At 38.8% G+C, this 16,859-nt stretch overlaps 1 protein-coding gene across 4 annotated transcripts in view; it reads left to right on the top strand.

Moving 5' to 3' along the window:
* The window catches only part of TM2D1 (TM2 domain containing 1), a 46,185-nt gene that overhangs the window by 22,265 nt on the left and 7,061 nt on the right, over positions 1 to 16,859 (top strand). For all 4 annotated transcript variants that reach the window (XM_069593235.1, XM_069593206.1, XM_069593217.1 and 1 more), the window contains exons 4-5: positions 2,261 to 2,352; positions 10,520 to 10,593. In XM_069593235.1, the coding sequence (XP_069449336.1) occupies positions 2,261 to 2,352; positions 10,520 to 10,593 (166 nt within the window). The remainder of the gene's footprint in view (positions 1 to 2,260; positions 2,353 to 10,519; positions 10,594 to 16,859) is intronic.

Here is a 16,859-nt window from a genome sequence, read left to right as displayed (position 1 = left end):
TGCTTGAGGTAGTGAATACCTTTCTCATTTAGGTAAAACTTTATTTACTTTGATTCCAACAGTAATTCTAATTACCAATTACAGGTTGGTAATTAGAGTGCTTTCTTTTGCTTTTCAGTAGGTGGCACTGCAGCACAATTTACAGCCTGGTCTCTCTGCCCTGAGCTGCCTCTGGCTATATTTAATTGGCACTTTCTGCCCTCTGTCACCTCTGCCAGAGGTGTCGTCAGTGCCCTCATCATCTCTGCTTCTTTCCTGTGGGGTTACTGGTGCCTTGACACTGCGAGAGTTGCTGTCGTTGCTGGCATTACCACCAGGGACACCAGGGTGACAGGTATCTCTGCCACAAGTGGGGTTGGCTGGGTTGTGGACTCTGCTGCAGTGGGGAGGGCAGGGGAGAGCCACATTTGTGGGTGCTGTAGGATGGGACAGAGTCACGGGCACTGCTATGGCCCTTCCAGTCTTCCTTAAGCCTGCTCTGTTCTATATTTTGCCCTCATTGTTGCCAGAATTGCTCTTGGTGAGGTCACTAATGCTCTCCTCTTGGTTAAATTTAGTGGTAAATTCTCAGGCATTCTTATATCATCTGTCAGTCACATTTGGCACAGCTGATCACTCTGTTCTTCTTAATACACTGACTTCACTTGACTTCCAAGATGCCACACACTTTTTTCTTTTTTGACTTTTTTATTTTGTATTGGAGTAAAGCCAATTAACAATGTGATAATTTCAGGTGGACAGCAAAGGGATTAAGCCATACGTATACATGTATCCATCCTCCCCTTAACTCCCCTCCCATCCAGCCTGCCACATAACATTGAGAAGATTTCCCTGTGTAATACAGTAGATCCATGTTGACACCACACTCTTTTGGTTTTACTTTTCCTCACTTTTACTCCTTTCTGGTTTCGTCTCTTCTTGATCTGGGAAGGTTTGTTGTACATTATTGTGACAGTAGCTCGCAAATACTCCCCTGCAGTCATCTTCAGCGTAGCAACTAGAATGACTATTTTTACACCATACCTCTGCTTACCTCTGCGGTAGCTTCACATATCACTCACAGTAGAAAATGGTGTTTTTATAGCACTTAACAGTGGTATTCAAGGCCCTGCATGATCTGCCCTCTTTGCCCTGTTCTCTCTTTGACCTTGTCTCCTTCTGTTCTTCCCCTCTCCTACTCCATTCTTCCTACACTTGCTTCATTAGTAGACCTTGAACATGCCAGGTAGGCTGCCTTTGCAACAGCAGTTTCTTTTGTCTGGGACACTTTTCCATCAGAGGCATGGCATGGCTGAATCTCTTACCTCCCTTAGGTCTTTGCTGAAATACCACCTTCTCAATGAAGCTTACTCTTGTCACTCCACTTAAATGGCCCTGATCTGTATCCCTGGCATTCTGAATTCCCTTACACCCTAATCCACTTCTTTTTTCATAGCATTTATGACTGTCTTTTTTTTTTTTTTTTTAATATTTGCTTATTTGGCCACACCAGGTCTTGGTTGTACATGTGGGGTGGGGTCTTCAAACTTCATGTCTGCATACAGGATATTGTAGTTGCAGCACATGGGATCTAGTTCCCTGATCAGGGCTCGAATCTGGGCCCCCTGCATTATGAGCACAGTCTTAGCCACTGGACCACCAGGGAAGTCCTTCTTTATGACTTTCTAACACACAGTTTCTTTTTAAAATATGTTTAGGTTTATGGGCTTCCCTCATAGCTTAGTTGGTAAAGAACCCTTCTGCAATGCAGGAGACCCCGGTTTGATGCCTGGGTCAGAAAGATCCTCTGGGGAAATGATAGGCTGCCCACGCCAGTATTCTTGGGCTTCCCTTGTGGCTCAGCTGGTTAAGAATTTGATCTGCCTGCAATGCAGGAGACCTGGGTTCATTCCCTGGGTTGGGAAGATTCCCTGGAGAAGGGAAAGGCTAACCACTCCAGTATTCTGGTCTGGAGAATTCCATGGACTGTATAGTCCATGGGGTCGCAAAGAGCTGGACACAACTGAGCGACTTTCACTTCGGTTTATTACTTGCTGCCACTAGATTGTAAGCTCTTTAAAGGCAGGAATTTTTATCTCTTCTGCTCATTAATATATCCCAGTAGCCTGAAATAGTCCCTGGCACTCAGTAGTCACCCAAAAAGCATTAATTGAATGGATGAATGAACTGATTAACAAACAGTAATAATTAACATTATTTTCTAAAATGTTTACATGTTGGAAATATATTAATGTGACATTCAGGTTCTGATTCTGTGCAGGAATGGCTATTCATACAAAGTGGCGGTTGCACTGTCTCTTTTCCTTGGATGGTTGGGAGCAGATCGATTTTACCTTGGATACCCTGCCTTGGGTGAGTGTATTTTATTAAAAAAAAAAAATTCTTATGAAACTTGTAGGTAAATATACCTATTCTTATAGATTAAATCTCTGCATACTATTAATAGTTACAGGTTCCATGTAGCTGGAGTTGAATAGTCAATGTTTTTCTCTGATGACAGAGCTAGCAATTAGCTCTGTAGTGAACTTGGATAAAAGATACTGACTTTACTTGTTTTTTTTTTTTTTCATCTTAATGAAAACACACACTCAAGACAGTGTAGTCATTAGTAGACTGGGGTTGTCATTGCTAGTGCTATGTACACATTGGGTATACAATAAATGTTTTAGGAATAAACGCGTGTCTTTTCCTATCCCTCCAAAAATATTTGCCTTCTACCTGGATCTCTATCAGTGTTACTTTGGGAATCGAAACTACTTCTTTCAGGAAAAGTTGGGGTTGGAACTGCAGCAACCAGTATGAGCTGGTGTAGAGCCTGATTATTACCCCTAGCATCCCTCCCCACACCTTCCTCCTGGTTGTAATCTTTACATTTACCATAGTTACTAATGCTTCTGAAAGCTAGTCACATTTGATGGTAGCTTTTGTTTAAATAATACTTTCACGTGTCTCCCCTTATTTGAGCCTTAAAACTCTCTGAGTTTATCATCTTGTTTAAATCTGCTTTAACAGGTAGGGAAATTGTCACCAAAGAGGTTAAAGGATTTGCTACCTCTGGAGGCCTTGCTTTATACACTGATATATTTGTTATCATCATTGTTTTATGGATAGGGAACTTGTCATGAGATTAAGAGATTTACCCAAGGACACTCAGCTAGTGACCTGAATTTGAACCCAAATACTCTGGCTCAAGAGATCATGCTTTATTTACTGTAGTACTTTGCTTCTATATTAGCCCTTCAGTGAGGAGTTTTAAAGTTTCTGAGCGCTCTGCTTTCTAGCTACCAAAGCTAATCTTATTCTTTCCATCTTGCTACCCACCAGAGATCAAAGAGGAATCTTCACTGTGAGGTTCAGTTCAGTTCATTCTCTCGGTCGTGTTCGACACTTTGCCACTCCATGGACTGAAGCACACCAGGCTTCCCTGTCCATCACCAGCTCCCAGAGCTGGCTCAAACTTATGTCCATCAAGTCAGTGATGCCATCCAACCATTTCATCCTCTGTTGTCCCCTTCTCCTCCTGCCGTCAATCTTTCCCAGCATCAGGGTCTTATCTAATGAGTCAGTTCTTCGCATCAGGTGGCCAGCTTCAACATCAGTCCTTCCAATGAATATTTAGGACTGATTTCCTTTAGGATTGACTGGTTTGATCTCCTTGCAGCTTAAAGTACTCTCAAGAGTCTTATCCAGTACCACAGTTCAAAAACATCAATTCTTTCGTGCTCAGCTTTCTTTAGGTCCAACTCTCACATCCATACATGACTACTGGAAAAACCATAGCTTGACTAGATGGATCTTTGTCAGTAAAGGAATGTCCCTGCTTTTTAATATGCTGTCTAGGTTGGTCATAACTTTTCTTTCAAGGAGCAAGCGTCTTTTAATTTCATGGCTGCAGTCACCATCTGCAGTGATTTTGGAGCCCAAGAAAATAAAGTCTCTCACTGTTTCCATTGTTTCCCCATCTATCTGCCATGAAGTGCTGGGACCAGATGCCATGATCTTAGTGTTTTGAATGTTGAGTTCTAAGCCAACATTTTCACTCTCCTCTTTGACTTTCATCAGGAGGCTCTTTAGTTCTTCTTTGCTTTCTGTCATGAGGGTGTTGTCATCTACATATCTGAGATTATTGATATTTCTCCCAACAATCTTGATTCCAGCTTGTGCTTCATCCAGCCCAGCATATCTCATGATGTACTCTGCGTACAAGTTAAATAAGCAGGGTGATAATATACAGCCCTGACGTACTCCTTTCCTGATTTGGATCCAGTCAGTTGTTCCATGTCTGGTTCTAACTGTTGCTTCCTGACCTGCGTACAGGTTTCTCAAGATGCACGTCAGATGGTCTGGTATTCCCATCTCTTGAAGAATTTTCCAGAGTTCATTGTGATGCACACAGTCAAAGGCTTTGGCATAGTCAATGAAGCAGATGTTTTTCTGGAACTCTCTTTCCTTCATTATATAAATTTTATGTTAGGATTAAATAAGGGAAATGTGTTGAGGGTGAGATTAAATTAAATTTAATAAGATCCAAACATTCCTTTAAGAAAAATTTTCTTTATGGATACTTTATGTATATAGCATTATTTCCTCTAATTGATTTATTCTCATACTTGTGCTTCTTTAGCTGAACCTTTTTTCACCATGAAACCTTATTTTTCTAATATTCTGTCTTTTTGTTTTTAACTGTGTTAAAATCTGTGATTTTTCTTTACATGGCAATAATTGGTATATTTTGTTTTGACCATCTGTAGCATCAAAAGATTATGGATTCTCAAAGATAATAGCTCTTTTGGAGCAGTTAATAGGGGGAGAGATACTCCTTTCATGGTGATATTACTTTAAAGTGTAAATATTTTCTTATGAGAATAACAAAGTGTTGTGTGTTTTTAAGCCCCAAACTTCAAAATCTTTGGTTATTGTATTCCATTTTTCTTTTTAAGTTTGGAGTTACCAGTTTGGACTGGCGTATTATATCCACAGATCATGGGACAAATAAAGGTACAGGGATTTGTAGGTTAAACTCTTCTAAGATTTGAAAGCTCTCCTTTATTGGTATAGGCACAAAAAGAATAGAACTCCCTAATTACCAAATCATTACAGAACACTTGGGCTTTGGCAAACAGCAGCTTCAGTATGAAATAATCTACATTCTCTGAAATAGTTACACAGAAGAATATTTGCAAGGCTCAACCTGTAATAAAGCAAAAAATACCCCCAATTTTTTTTAAATACCCAAAATTAATCTCTGTACTTTTTATTTTATACCCAAATAAATCCTTTTATTGAATTTGTATACTTTAAATGTAAAATGTAAGTTACTAAAGTATAAATAAAGTACACTGAAAACATGAGCTTTTTGAATATCATCTGGCAGCATAATCTTTTTGGAAGAATATATCTACGACAGTAATGACTCAGGATAAAAATGGATCCTTCTTGATTAGAAACATTTTATTTGGAATTCCAAAACTTTAAAATCTAAATATATCATTTCTTTCCTTGATAAGATAAGTAAATAGGATCTGTACAAAGAGACCTAACAACTTTTTTACTTGGATAAAAAAGTCAGTCTACTTTTGGTTGTTCACAAATCCCTCCCTCCATCTTTTAAAAAATTAGTTTTGGTGCTCCAAATAATGAGATACATACAGGTAATGGTTTGCATTGGTTTTTATATCAAAAAGATTGTCTTCTGTATACCGGTGCCAAATCGAATCTTGCAGACAGAGTTTTGGATGAAGTAGAAAAGAATAGCTTTATTGCTTTGCCAGACAAGGAGGGACATGACAGACCCCTGCCCTCAAGACCTATGTGTCCCAACCCAGGAGGATTTGATGAGGAGTTTTATAGCACTAGTTTCAAGGGTAGGGTTGCTGACAGGTTAGCATGTGTGCAGGGCCTGCACTTCTCTAATCTGGTCTCAGTTAATCTTGAAGAAAAGTGAAAAAAGTGAAAGTCACTCAGTTGTGTAGACTCTTTGTGACCCCATGGACTATATAGTCCATGGAATTCTGGCCAGAATACTGGAGTGGGTACCCTTGCCCTTCTCTAGTTGATCTTCCCAACCCAGATCTCCTGATTGTGGGCAGATTCTTTACACCAGTTGAGCCACAAGGGAAGGCCAAGAATACTGGAGTGGGTAGCCTATCCTTTCTCCAGGGGATCTTCCCAACCTAGGAATCAAACCGGGGTTTCCTGCATTGCAGGCACATTCTTTTTCAGCTGAACTATCAGGGAAGCCCTAATATTGATGAGCCTCTTTGATTCCTGGACTCTGTTGGCTTGTTGGCTGCTCCTCCCCTGATTAGCAACTGTTCACGTCTGCCGTTTGGAACTTAGGAAAGGTCATGGAGGCTGGATTCTCTTCCCTTCAAAAAAGAAAACAGGAACAGAAAGGCCAGGAGCACCACAGGGTCCTGATCATTTTCAGTTTTAATAAATGCTGTTTAAAGTGTATGCTACTTTGTGTTTTTCAAGTTGCTCATAGATTGTTTCTAGTTTTTTGATAGTCATACAACAAATATTCATCAAACTCTGCCATATTGTTCAAGGAATTGACTTGAATAAGACAGATGAGAACCCTGTCTTCAGGAGTTTACATGGCATAGGAAGACAGAGAATTAATGAACAAACCAAGAAATTATTTCTGATCAACACTGTGATGGAAATAAATAGGAGACGTGTGATAGAGTGCTGGGCCTGTTGTGGGGAACCGCATGCTTGAAGAATGCTCTGAAGAAGTACCCTGAGATGAGAATAGCTGTAGGAAGACCACTGGAAAAGGGCATCATGAAGGCAAAGGCACTGGCACAGTTCCATTTTCTTCATAGAGTAGCAGTTCATTGAAGACAAACGTTTTCCTTTTTTTTTGGCTGTGCTGGGTCTTTGTTGTTGCATGCGGACTTTCTCTAGTTGTGGTGAGTGGGGTCTGCTTTCTAGTTGTGGCTTGCAGGCTCAGTAGTTGTAGTGCAAGGGCTTAGTTGCCCAATGGCCTGTGAAATATTCTCGGACCAGGGATCAAATACATGACCCCTATGTTGGCAGGCAAATTCTTAAGCACTGGACCACCAAAATGCGAAGTCATGTGGGCCTTAGGAAGCAAAATGGTTGTCTGAGGAGGTCTTATAAATAGCTGTGAAAAGAAGAGGAGCAAAAGGCAAAGGAGAAAAGGAAAGATATATCCATCTAAACACGGAGTTCCAAAGATTAGCAAGGAGAGATAAGAAAATCTCCCTAAGTGATCAGTGCAAAGAAATAGACAAAAACAATAGAATGTGAAAGACTAGAGATCTCTTCAAGAAAATTATAGATACCAAGGGAACATTTCATGTAAAGATGGGCACAATAAAGGACAGGAATGGTATGGACCTAAGAGAAGCAGAAGATATTAAGAAGAGGTGGCAAGAATACACAGAAGAACTGTACAAAAAAAGATCTTAATGACCCAGATAGCCACGACGGTGTGATCACTCACCTAGAGCCAGACATCCTGGAGTGCAAAGTCAAGCGGGCCTTTGGAAGCATCACTACGAACAAAGCTAGTGGAGATGATGGAATTCCAGCTGAGCTGTTTCAAATCCGAAAAGATGATGCTGTTAAAGTACTGCACTCAATTTGCCAGCAAATTCAGAAAACTCAGCAGAGGCCACAGGACTGGAAAAGGTTAGTTTTCATTCCAATCCCAAAGAAAGGCAATGCCAAAGAATGCTCAAACTACTGCACAGTTGTACTCATCTCACACACTAGCAAAATAATGCTCAAAATTCTCCAATTCAGGCTTCAGGAGTAGATGAACCATGAACTTCCAGATGTTCAAGCTGGATTTAGAAAAGGTAGAGGAACCAGAGATCAAATTGCCAACATTCGTTGGATCATAGAAAAAGCAAGAGAGTTCAAGAAAAACATCTACTTCTGCTTTATTGACTATGCCAAAGTCTTTGACTGTGTGGATCACAACAAACTGAAAAATTCTTCAAGAGATGGGAATACCAGACCACCTGACCTGCCTCTTGAGAAATCTGTGTGCAGGTCAAGAAGCAACAGTTAGAACTGGACATGGAACAACAGACTGGTTCCAAATTGGGAAAAGAGTATGTGAAGGCTGTATATTGTCACCCTGCTTATTTAACTTATATGCAGAGTACAGCATGCAAAATGCTGGGCTGGATGAAGCACAAGCTGGAATCAGTATTGCTGGGAGAAGTAGCAGAAACCTCAGATATGCAGATGACACCATCCTTACGGCCAAAAGCAAAGAAGAACTAAAGAGCCTGTTGTTGAAAGTGAAAGAGGAGAGTGAAAAAGTTGGCTTAAAACTCAGCATTCAGAAAACTATGATCATGACATCTGGTCCCATCATTTCATGGCAGATAGATGGGGAAACAATGGAAACAGTGAGAGACTTTATTTTCTTAGGCTCCAAAATCACTGCAGATGGTGACTGCAGCCATGAAATTAAAAGACACTTGCTCCTTGGAAGAAAAGCTATGACCAACCTAGACAGCATATTAAAAAGCAGAGACATTACTTTGCCAACAGAGGTCCATCTAGTCAAAGCTATGGTTTTTCCAGTAGTCATGTATGGATGTGAGAGTGAGACTATAAAGAAAGCTGAGCACCAAAGAATTGATGTTTTTAAACTGCGGTGTTGGAGAAGACTCTTCAGAGTCTCTTGAACTACAAGGAGATCCAACCAGTCAATCCGAAAGGAAATCAGTCCTGAATATTTATTGGAAGGACTGATGCTGAAGCTGAAACTTCAGTATTTTGGCCACCTGATGGGGAGAACTGACTCTTTGGAAAAGACCCTGATGCTGGGAAAGATTGAAGGTGGGAGGAGAACAAGACGACAAAGGATGAGATGGCTGGATGGCAATCACCGACTCGATGGCCATGAGTTTGAGCAGGCTCTGGGAGTTGGTGATGGACAGGGAAGCCTGGCGTGCCGCAGTCCATGGGGTCACAAAGAGTTGGACATGACCGAGTGACCAAACTGAACTGGACCACCAGAGAAGTCCATGATCCATTCTTAATGTTCTTTTTATAAACAAGTTGAAGTAAGGGAAACTGTGATATTTCCAAAATACTCTGTGAAGAGGAATGCAATCCAGAAATAATAATTGAGTGAATGATGATCCATTGAGTGAATGGATAGAATACATATACTGAATGAATGAATAAATTTCCTTGGGCAGTTATACTAAAGTGCAATTAATGGAAAAATAATTAAAGGAATTGTTGTATAAGATGGTGAATAAAAAGTTCGGGGTCTTTAGGGAACAGAAAGGTTGAGAGAATTTATTCATTTCAACAAATATTGAGTATCTCCCATGTGCCAGGCAATGTTGTAGGTACTAAGGACACGGAAGTAAACAAGACAGATAAAAGACCCTTCTCTAAGGGGACTTCCATGAGACAGATGGTAAACAAATGTGAAATATGAGGTAGGTGATAAGTGTTTTGAAGAGAACCAAAAGCATTATTTTATGTAGTGTCTATATTTTAATATTTTAGAAATTATTTCCAGCATGTGTTATCCCAGTACTTAGAACATTGTTCTGCTGTATATCTAATACTAATGAGGGGGGGATAGGGAATCATCTAATTTACCTAGATATTTCAGTCTTGCTTGCATATTTCCAAATGTGTGCCAGGAGGTGGTCTCATCCATTCTTACAATTTTAGCTGGCATCTGTTTGTAGTTGATGCTTAGAACTACCCTTTCACGAAGAGTCTTGCTTCATATCATCTTTATATCTCAAATGGGATGTCTGGAGAGCAGCTCAGGTTTAAATATAGAAGAGAGATTACTCATCCCACCCTCCACCCTCAATCTGCCTCTTCTGATTCCATCATCATGTTTTTATGCTGTATTGTTACATGTCCTAGATTCTATGCTCTGTTATCATCTGTTTTAGTACCGTAGCTCTAAGGTTGGAGCCAAGGACAGAGGTGTACACAGAATTGGTGATTTTGACTATAGAGCTAATAATAAACATAAGATGCTTAGGAAAAACGTATAGGATAAATTGAAGATAATTGGGTTACTAATAGCATTTTGCTACTTAATTAAAAGTTCAGTGTAATTTTTTCCAGATTACTTTTTTATGCCTTGAGAGTGTTTAACTTTCTACTATAAATATATATTAAAATTTGTATCTACAGTGTATTAAGTGTACATATATAAGGGTTTAGGACTAAAAGATGTTCTGTAGTTCTGTGTGCTGAGATTTAAAGATTTATTTTCTTAGGCCTTTTCTCTTAAGTTTTGTAAGATTACATTGAGTTTTTACTTCAGATTGTTTAAGTGAATGAATCATTTTTTGTAGTTTTTCTATGTAGAGGGTCTTTTAAACTTTTCTCATATTTTTAGGTGAAGATTTGATTTTTTATAAGTGTTAATTTTATACTCTTGATATAAAGCGTTTGTGGTATATGTAATGATTTATTGGGAAATGGAAAAGTTTATTAATATGTATAAGGCTTTCCAGGTTGTAAATGACTTTATCTTCTTTTCCAGGTTTGTTAAAGTTTTGCACTGTGGGGTTTTGTGGAATTGGGAGCCTAATTGATTTCATTCTTATTTCAATGCAGGTGAGTTAGTTTCAGTCTAGAAGATGAACTACTTTTACATTCAAATTTGAGTTCTGAGGTACATTTTAAGTATGTTAGAAAGCTTTTTCATTTTTCTTCAGATGCTAGATCTAAAGGATCCATTGCCATGTTTTCAAGTGGCCTTTGCCAACCTGAGCTCAATTAGTAGTTCTAAAAAACGTAAGAACTTTAAAAAGGACCTGTGCTCAAATATGATTTGTAAATGTGAGTGCTACTGAGATACTGGAGAACTCAGAAGCTTAAAAATTTGTATTATGAACCTCTAAGAGGGATTAAGGTTATCAATATTTCCAACTTACTGTCTCTTTTCCTGTTACAGCTGCATTGTCACTCACTATAAAAGGATACTGGTGGGAGTCTTGTATTTACGTATGAATATGTAGAGGCAGAAACAAAATTTTTTTGCACTGGGCAGGTTCTCTATACTAGTATTCTCTTGGTTGCAAATTGTAGAAACTGAAATTCAGCTGCTGCTGCTGCTAAGTCGCATCAGTCGGGTCCAACTCTGTGCGACCCCATAGACGGGAGCCCACCAGGCTCCCCCGTCCCTGGGATTCTCCAGGCAAGAACACTGGAGTGGGTTGCCATTTTCTCTTGGTTGCAAATTGTAGAAATTGAAATCCAGCTAGCTGCAGCCAAAAAAGAAAACAGGAATGTCTGGGAGCACTCTGGAAAATCCAGGAGTGGGGCTGGTCTTGGACAAGACCAAATCCATGCAGTCAAATGATGTGCTCACCACTCTCCTCTTCATCTCTGCTTCTCTGTGTTAGCTTTGTTTTCTCCTGCTTCAGAGGTTTGTGAAATGTTAACCTTAAGCATTCAAAAGTCCACCAGATATTTCCTATTAAATTATACTGAACTGGTTGTGGTTAACTCTGGGGGATTCTTAAATTAGAGAAGAGATGAATTTATCACAACAAATGTCACAAAACAGCATTTCAGTAAGCATTTATGGAGCACCTAATGTCTTCAGCAAGTGTGTCAGTGTGTATTTAGATTATCATCAGTTTTGCTCTTCTTTTCATACAGTATTTCCATTCCTTAATTCTGTCTGCTTGATGTTATCCTTATGCTCTAAAAGAAAGTCAAAATCTAGGAGATTTTTGGTAACATACTGTGAGGAGGGGACCATACTGTGAGGAGGAGGCGACATATGGACCAATAAGATACCAGAATTAAACAAGGAAAATATTTGGTTTTAAAGTTGGAATTTTCCTGTCTTTATTCATAAACATATGCCTAACCAAATATCCTGCCTTCTCTGACTGTGGGACAGGAAAGCAGGCATGAAGAGGCTAAGGTTCTTCTGCACATATGCTTGGAAATGGGTTTCTCACTTAAATGAGGATCCAAGGAATTTAATGTACTATTGGGATTCTTCAAGGTATACAGAATTCAATGTCTTTAAAACCCAACCATTTAGTTAATATTTCACACTAGGTTCTTTCTTTAGTGATATCAGTGCTTTGTAGCTTTATTTATGTCAAATGATAGAGCTTATTTGTTGATTCAGCCACTATTTTCTGGTACACATATACATGAACTTTTCAGAACTAATAGTTCTTTTCTTAAATATCTAGATTTGAGACTATCACATCAACAAATTATTGAGGTAGATTTAGAATGTTTGAATTTCTATACTCAGTTCAGTTCAGTCACTCAGTCGTGTCCGACTCTTTGCGACCCCATGAATCGCAGCATGCCAGGCCTCCCTGTCCATCACCAACTTCCGGAGTTCACTCAGACTCACGTCCATCGAGTCAGTGATGCCACCCAGCCATCTCATCCTCTGTCGTCCCCTTCTCCTCCTTCCCCCGATCCCTCCCAGCCTCAGAGTCTTTTCCAATGAGTCAACTCTTCGCATGAGGTGGCCAAAGTACTGGAGTTTCAGCCTCGGCATCATTCCTTCCAAAGAAATCCCAGGGCTGATCTCCTTCAGAATGGACTGGTTGGATCTCCTTGCAGTCCAAGGGACTCTCAAGAGTCTTCTCCAGCACCACAGTTCAAAAGCATCAATTCTTTGGCGCTCAGCCTTCTTCACAGTCCAACTCTCACATCCATACATGACCACAGGAAAAACCATAGCCTTGACTAGACGGACCTTAGTCGGCAAAGTAATGTCTCTGCTTTTGAATATACTATCTAGGTTGGTCATAACTCTTCTTCCAAGGAGTAAGCGTCTTTTAATTTCATGGCTGCAATCACCATCTGCAGTGATTTTGGAGCCCCCAGAAATAAAGTCTGACACTGCTTCCACTGTTTCCCCATCTATTTCCCATGAAGTGATGGGACCAGATGCTATGATCTTCGTTTTCTGAATGTTGAGCTTTAGGCCAACTTTTTCACTCTCCTCTTTCACTTTCATCAAGAGGCTTTCTAGTTCCTCTTCACTTTCTGCCATAAGGGTGGTGTCATCTGCATATCTGAGGTTATTGATATTTCTCCCAGCAATCTTGATTCCAGCTTGTGTTTCTTCCAGTCCAGCGTTTCTCATGATGTACTCTGCATAAAAGTTAAATAAGCAGGGTGACAATATACAGCCTTGACGTACTCCCTTTCCTATTTGGAACCATTCTGTTGTTCCATGTCCAGTTCTAACTGCTGTTTCCTGACCTGCATACAGATTTCTCAAGAGGCAGGTCAGGTGGTCTGGTATTCCCATCTCTTTCAGAATTTTCCACAGTTTATTGTGATCCACACAGTCAAAGGCTTTGGCATAGTCAATAAAGCAGAAATAGATGTTTTTTTGGAACTCTCTTGCTTTTTAGATGATCCAGCGGATGTTGGCAATTTGATCTCTGGTTCCTCTGCCTCTTCTAAATCAGCTTGAACATCAGGAATTTCACGGTTCACGTGTTGCTGAAGCCTGGCTTGGCACTAGGTTTCCCTAAATAAGACATTTAATAGGGATGACCACTGTAGACTGCTTTCAGACCAGGGGAAAAATTAGTCATTTTTCAAAAGTAGCCAAATAAGATACATAGCTTTATTCTACCTGTTGTTTAATATATTTGACAGGTGATATTGACTGTATTAGTTTTAGAGAATTATTTTTTCAGTCAAGTAAGTTTTTACTTTAAATATCATAAGTTATGTTAATATTTTTGTCTTGGATATGCTTTTTCAATTCCTCATAAACCTTTTACATTCTATCATCTTTGTTTATTCTTTTTTCTTCTTTATTTTCTCCATCCCTAATTCTTTCCTTTTTACCATCAAGTATTATTCCTCAATGAATTGCAGAGTTTTTTCTTTGGGGCTATGATCCCAGAGCTATATTGTGCATGAACTCAAAACCTATAAAAACATACTTTACTTCACAGTGTTTATAAGAAAAATCCAGGAAAATCCTCCTTAAAAAAATAGGTCTGGTTATTTCATCTTTGAACTGAAACAATATAAAGTCTAATGCATATATTACTAAGGTAAGTAAGCTTTAAATATATCTATACTTACTAAAAATGCTTTCATGAGTTTATCTGTTAGTAAACTTTTGAAGTCTTTTCTTATTTTTGTTTCTTAAAAAATATGCAAATAGCACTGTGTGAATGAATGGTATAAAACAATACATAGAATTAATTCATTTGTTTTGTGTGTTCAACAGAGTTTAAATCAGTGGTACATGTATAACATACAATTTTTCAGTTATAGGCAACTTTGTGTATAACTGCTGTGTATATAGTTATTCATAAGGAAGGTCTGAAAATTTTAAAGCACTAATTTTATGCTTACATATATTCAAACATATCGTGAAGGATAAATTAGGTAATTTGGTCTTTTTATCAGAAAAAATATGAGAATATTTGATTTTATTTAAACCTCTTTTCCCACTCCCACAATGAACATTTTTATTTATATCAAAACCACTGATGTGTACTTCACCAACAGAAAGAAAAGAAAATTTATTCTGTTAAGTAGAGACCAAACAGCCACAAATCAGAAAGGTGAAGATGGGTAGAGGGAAAATGGAAATATGTATTGGAATGTAGAAAGTCGTTAAAGTGAAGTATGTCAAGATTCTTTGTGATGATTTTAAAAAGTTCATTTTCATTCCTGTCAACATTGCAGAGTAGATTTCCTTAAAGACTATTAACTGTGTAAGTAGCAAAATATACAAAGCAATATAATCTCCAAGAGAGTTTTAATTTTATAAATAAATTTATTAAATATCTCATTAGTTTGGCATTTAATATATGTAAGTCGGGGAGCGTCCCAGGTGGTGCAGTGGTAAAAAATCCACCCGCCAGTGCAGAAGACGCAAGAAGCGTGAGTTTGATCCCTGGGTCAGGAAGATCCCTTGGAGTAGGAAATGGTAGCCCTCTCCAGTGTTCTTGCCTGGAAAATTCCATGGACAAAGGAGTCTGATAGGCTACAGTCCATGGGGTTAAGCCACTGAATACACACACATATGTAACTCATTTTAGCACTGGGTTATATATTGTTTTTTTTTTTTTTAGCTTTTACACATCAGGTTTGATTTTTCACACATGAATTCCTTGGGGAAAATAATTAATTTTAAATTCAATCGTTAATTAATTGATTGATTTAATTAACTAATGATTAATTTTATTAATCACCTGTAGTACTAATAGTATGCTCAACATATTCTCTCAAAATTTTTGCTGATTTGAGCTGAATGCAGTGTAACTTGTGAAAAGTGTGTCTTTGTGCCAATTATAGGGAAGATAGGCTAAAAATGGTTGTTTTTAAAAAGTGAGTGCTTTTCTTTAGGTCTTTAAAGTTCTAAATTTCATAGGGCACACGAGCTAATGAACAAAAAAATAAAAGTTGGTATGATAAAGTATAAATAGTAGGTTTTATACCATAAGTGAAAATGACTTAGCACCATTTAGGTATAAGTTGGGGTCCTTGCCCTAAAGAAACTTAGAATCTTACTCTCTCAGAAGTGTTGTGAGAATAACATCCCACTTATTATCAGAAATATCTCATTGGAGAAATTCTCTGGCAGTCCAGTGGTTAGGACTCCGTGCTCTCACTGCCAAGGACCTATTTCAGTCCATGATCAGGGAACTAAAATCCCATAAGCCATAAGCCATGCTGGGCAGCCTATATATATGTCTCCTTGGGAACTGCAGGCTGAAGATAAAAGAGTTGTCTTGATTTTATCTTGTCTAAATTCTTGAATTTTGCTGAAATTTTAAGAGCCTAGGCTTTTCAGTTCAGAGCATAAGTAAGATTCAGCTTATAGGTTCACTTCTGTGTAAGCCAGTTGATTTTGTCAAAGACATAACCTGTGCCCTTGCTCCATGAAATACGTGGTCTTGATCAAAAGAAGGACTAGATGTGTAATCACTCTAAATCTATTTCCAGTACTAGAAATGTTGGTCAATGTCCTTGATAATTCACTAGCTGTAGGACAGCAATATATAAAAACTGCTGCTGCTGCTGCTGCTAAGTCACTTCAGTCGTGTCCGACTCTGTGCGACCCCATAGATGGCAGCCTACCAGGCTCCCCTGTCTCTGGGATTCTCCAGGCAAGAACCCTGGAGTGGTTTGCCATTTCCTTCTCCAGTGCATGAAAGTGAAAGTGAAGTCGCTCAGTCATGTCCAACTCTTAGTGACCCCATGGACTGCAGCCCACCAGGCTCCTCTGTCCATGGGATTTTCCAGGCAAGAGTACTGGAGTGGGGTGCCATTGCCTTCTCTGATATAAAAACTAGATACCAAGTGTTCCAACAAGTTTTCTCTTATTTATTTAACTCTGGAGTGATATATTGGGGAAATGACCTGGAAAACTGAGGGAACTGATGATAATTTGGGTAGTCTCTACTTTGTCACATGATCTTATCTAGGTAGATTTCACTTAGTTCACTTACCTGTGGGCAGATTTTTATTTAGTGAATGAAAGGAATGTTCAAAACACAAAGTAGTCCTGAGACTGAGCCCAATGTTGTGTTTTCCTCAGGAGATAGAATGCTGAATCTTGTTCATTTCTTGAGGAATGATATTTATAATGGTCATTTAGGATTAATATTAATCAGTGTTTAAGTAAAATGAAGTCAGGGAATCTGACTGTATAATTTCTGGCACTGTGTGGAAATTTTAGTGCTTAATTAAAATGTGAGTAATTAGATTTTTTAATGGTCTCATATTAAAATTAATGACATAGAAGTCAGCTCTGGACACAAACATGTAATTTAACTTTTAAGAGAATGGGAATTTACTTCTTTGGAGAATTGGGATGGACACGGGTTGCATCATTATCCTCTAATTGCAAACAGCTG

Source organism: Ovis canadensis, chromosome 1 (genome assembly GCF_042477335.2).
Source record: "Ovis canadensis isolate MfBH-ARS-UI-01 breed Bighorn chromosome 1, ARS-UI_OviCan_v2, whole genome shotgun sequence".
In the NCBI taxonomy this organism is placed as follows: Eukaryota; Metazoa; Chordata; class Mammalia; order Artiodactyla; family Bovidae; genus Ovis; species Ovis canadensis.
Note: the sequence above shows the minus strand (reverse complement) of the source record. Positions and strands in the feature narration are given on the sequence as shown.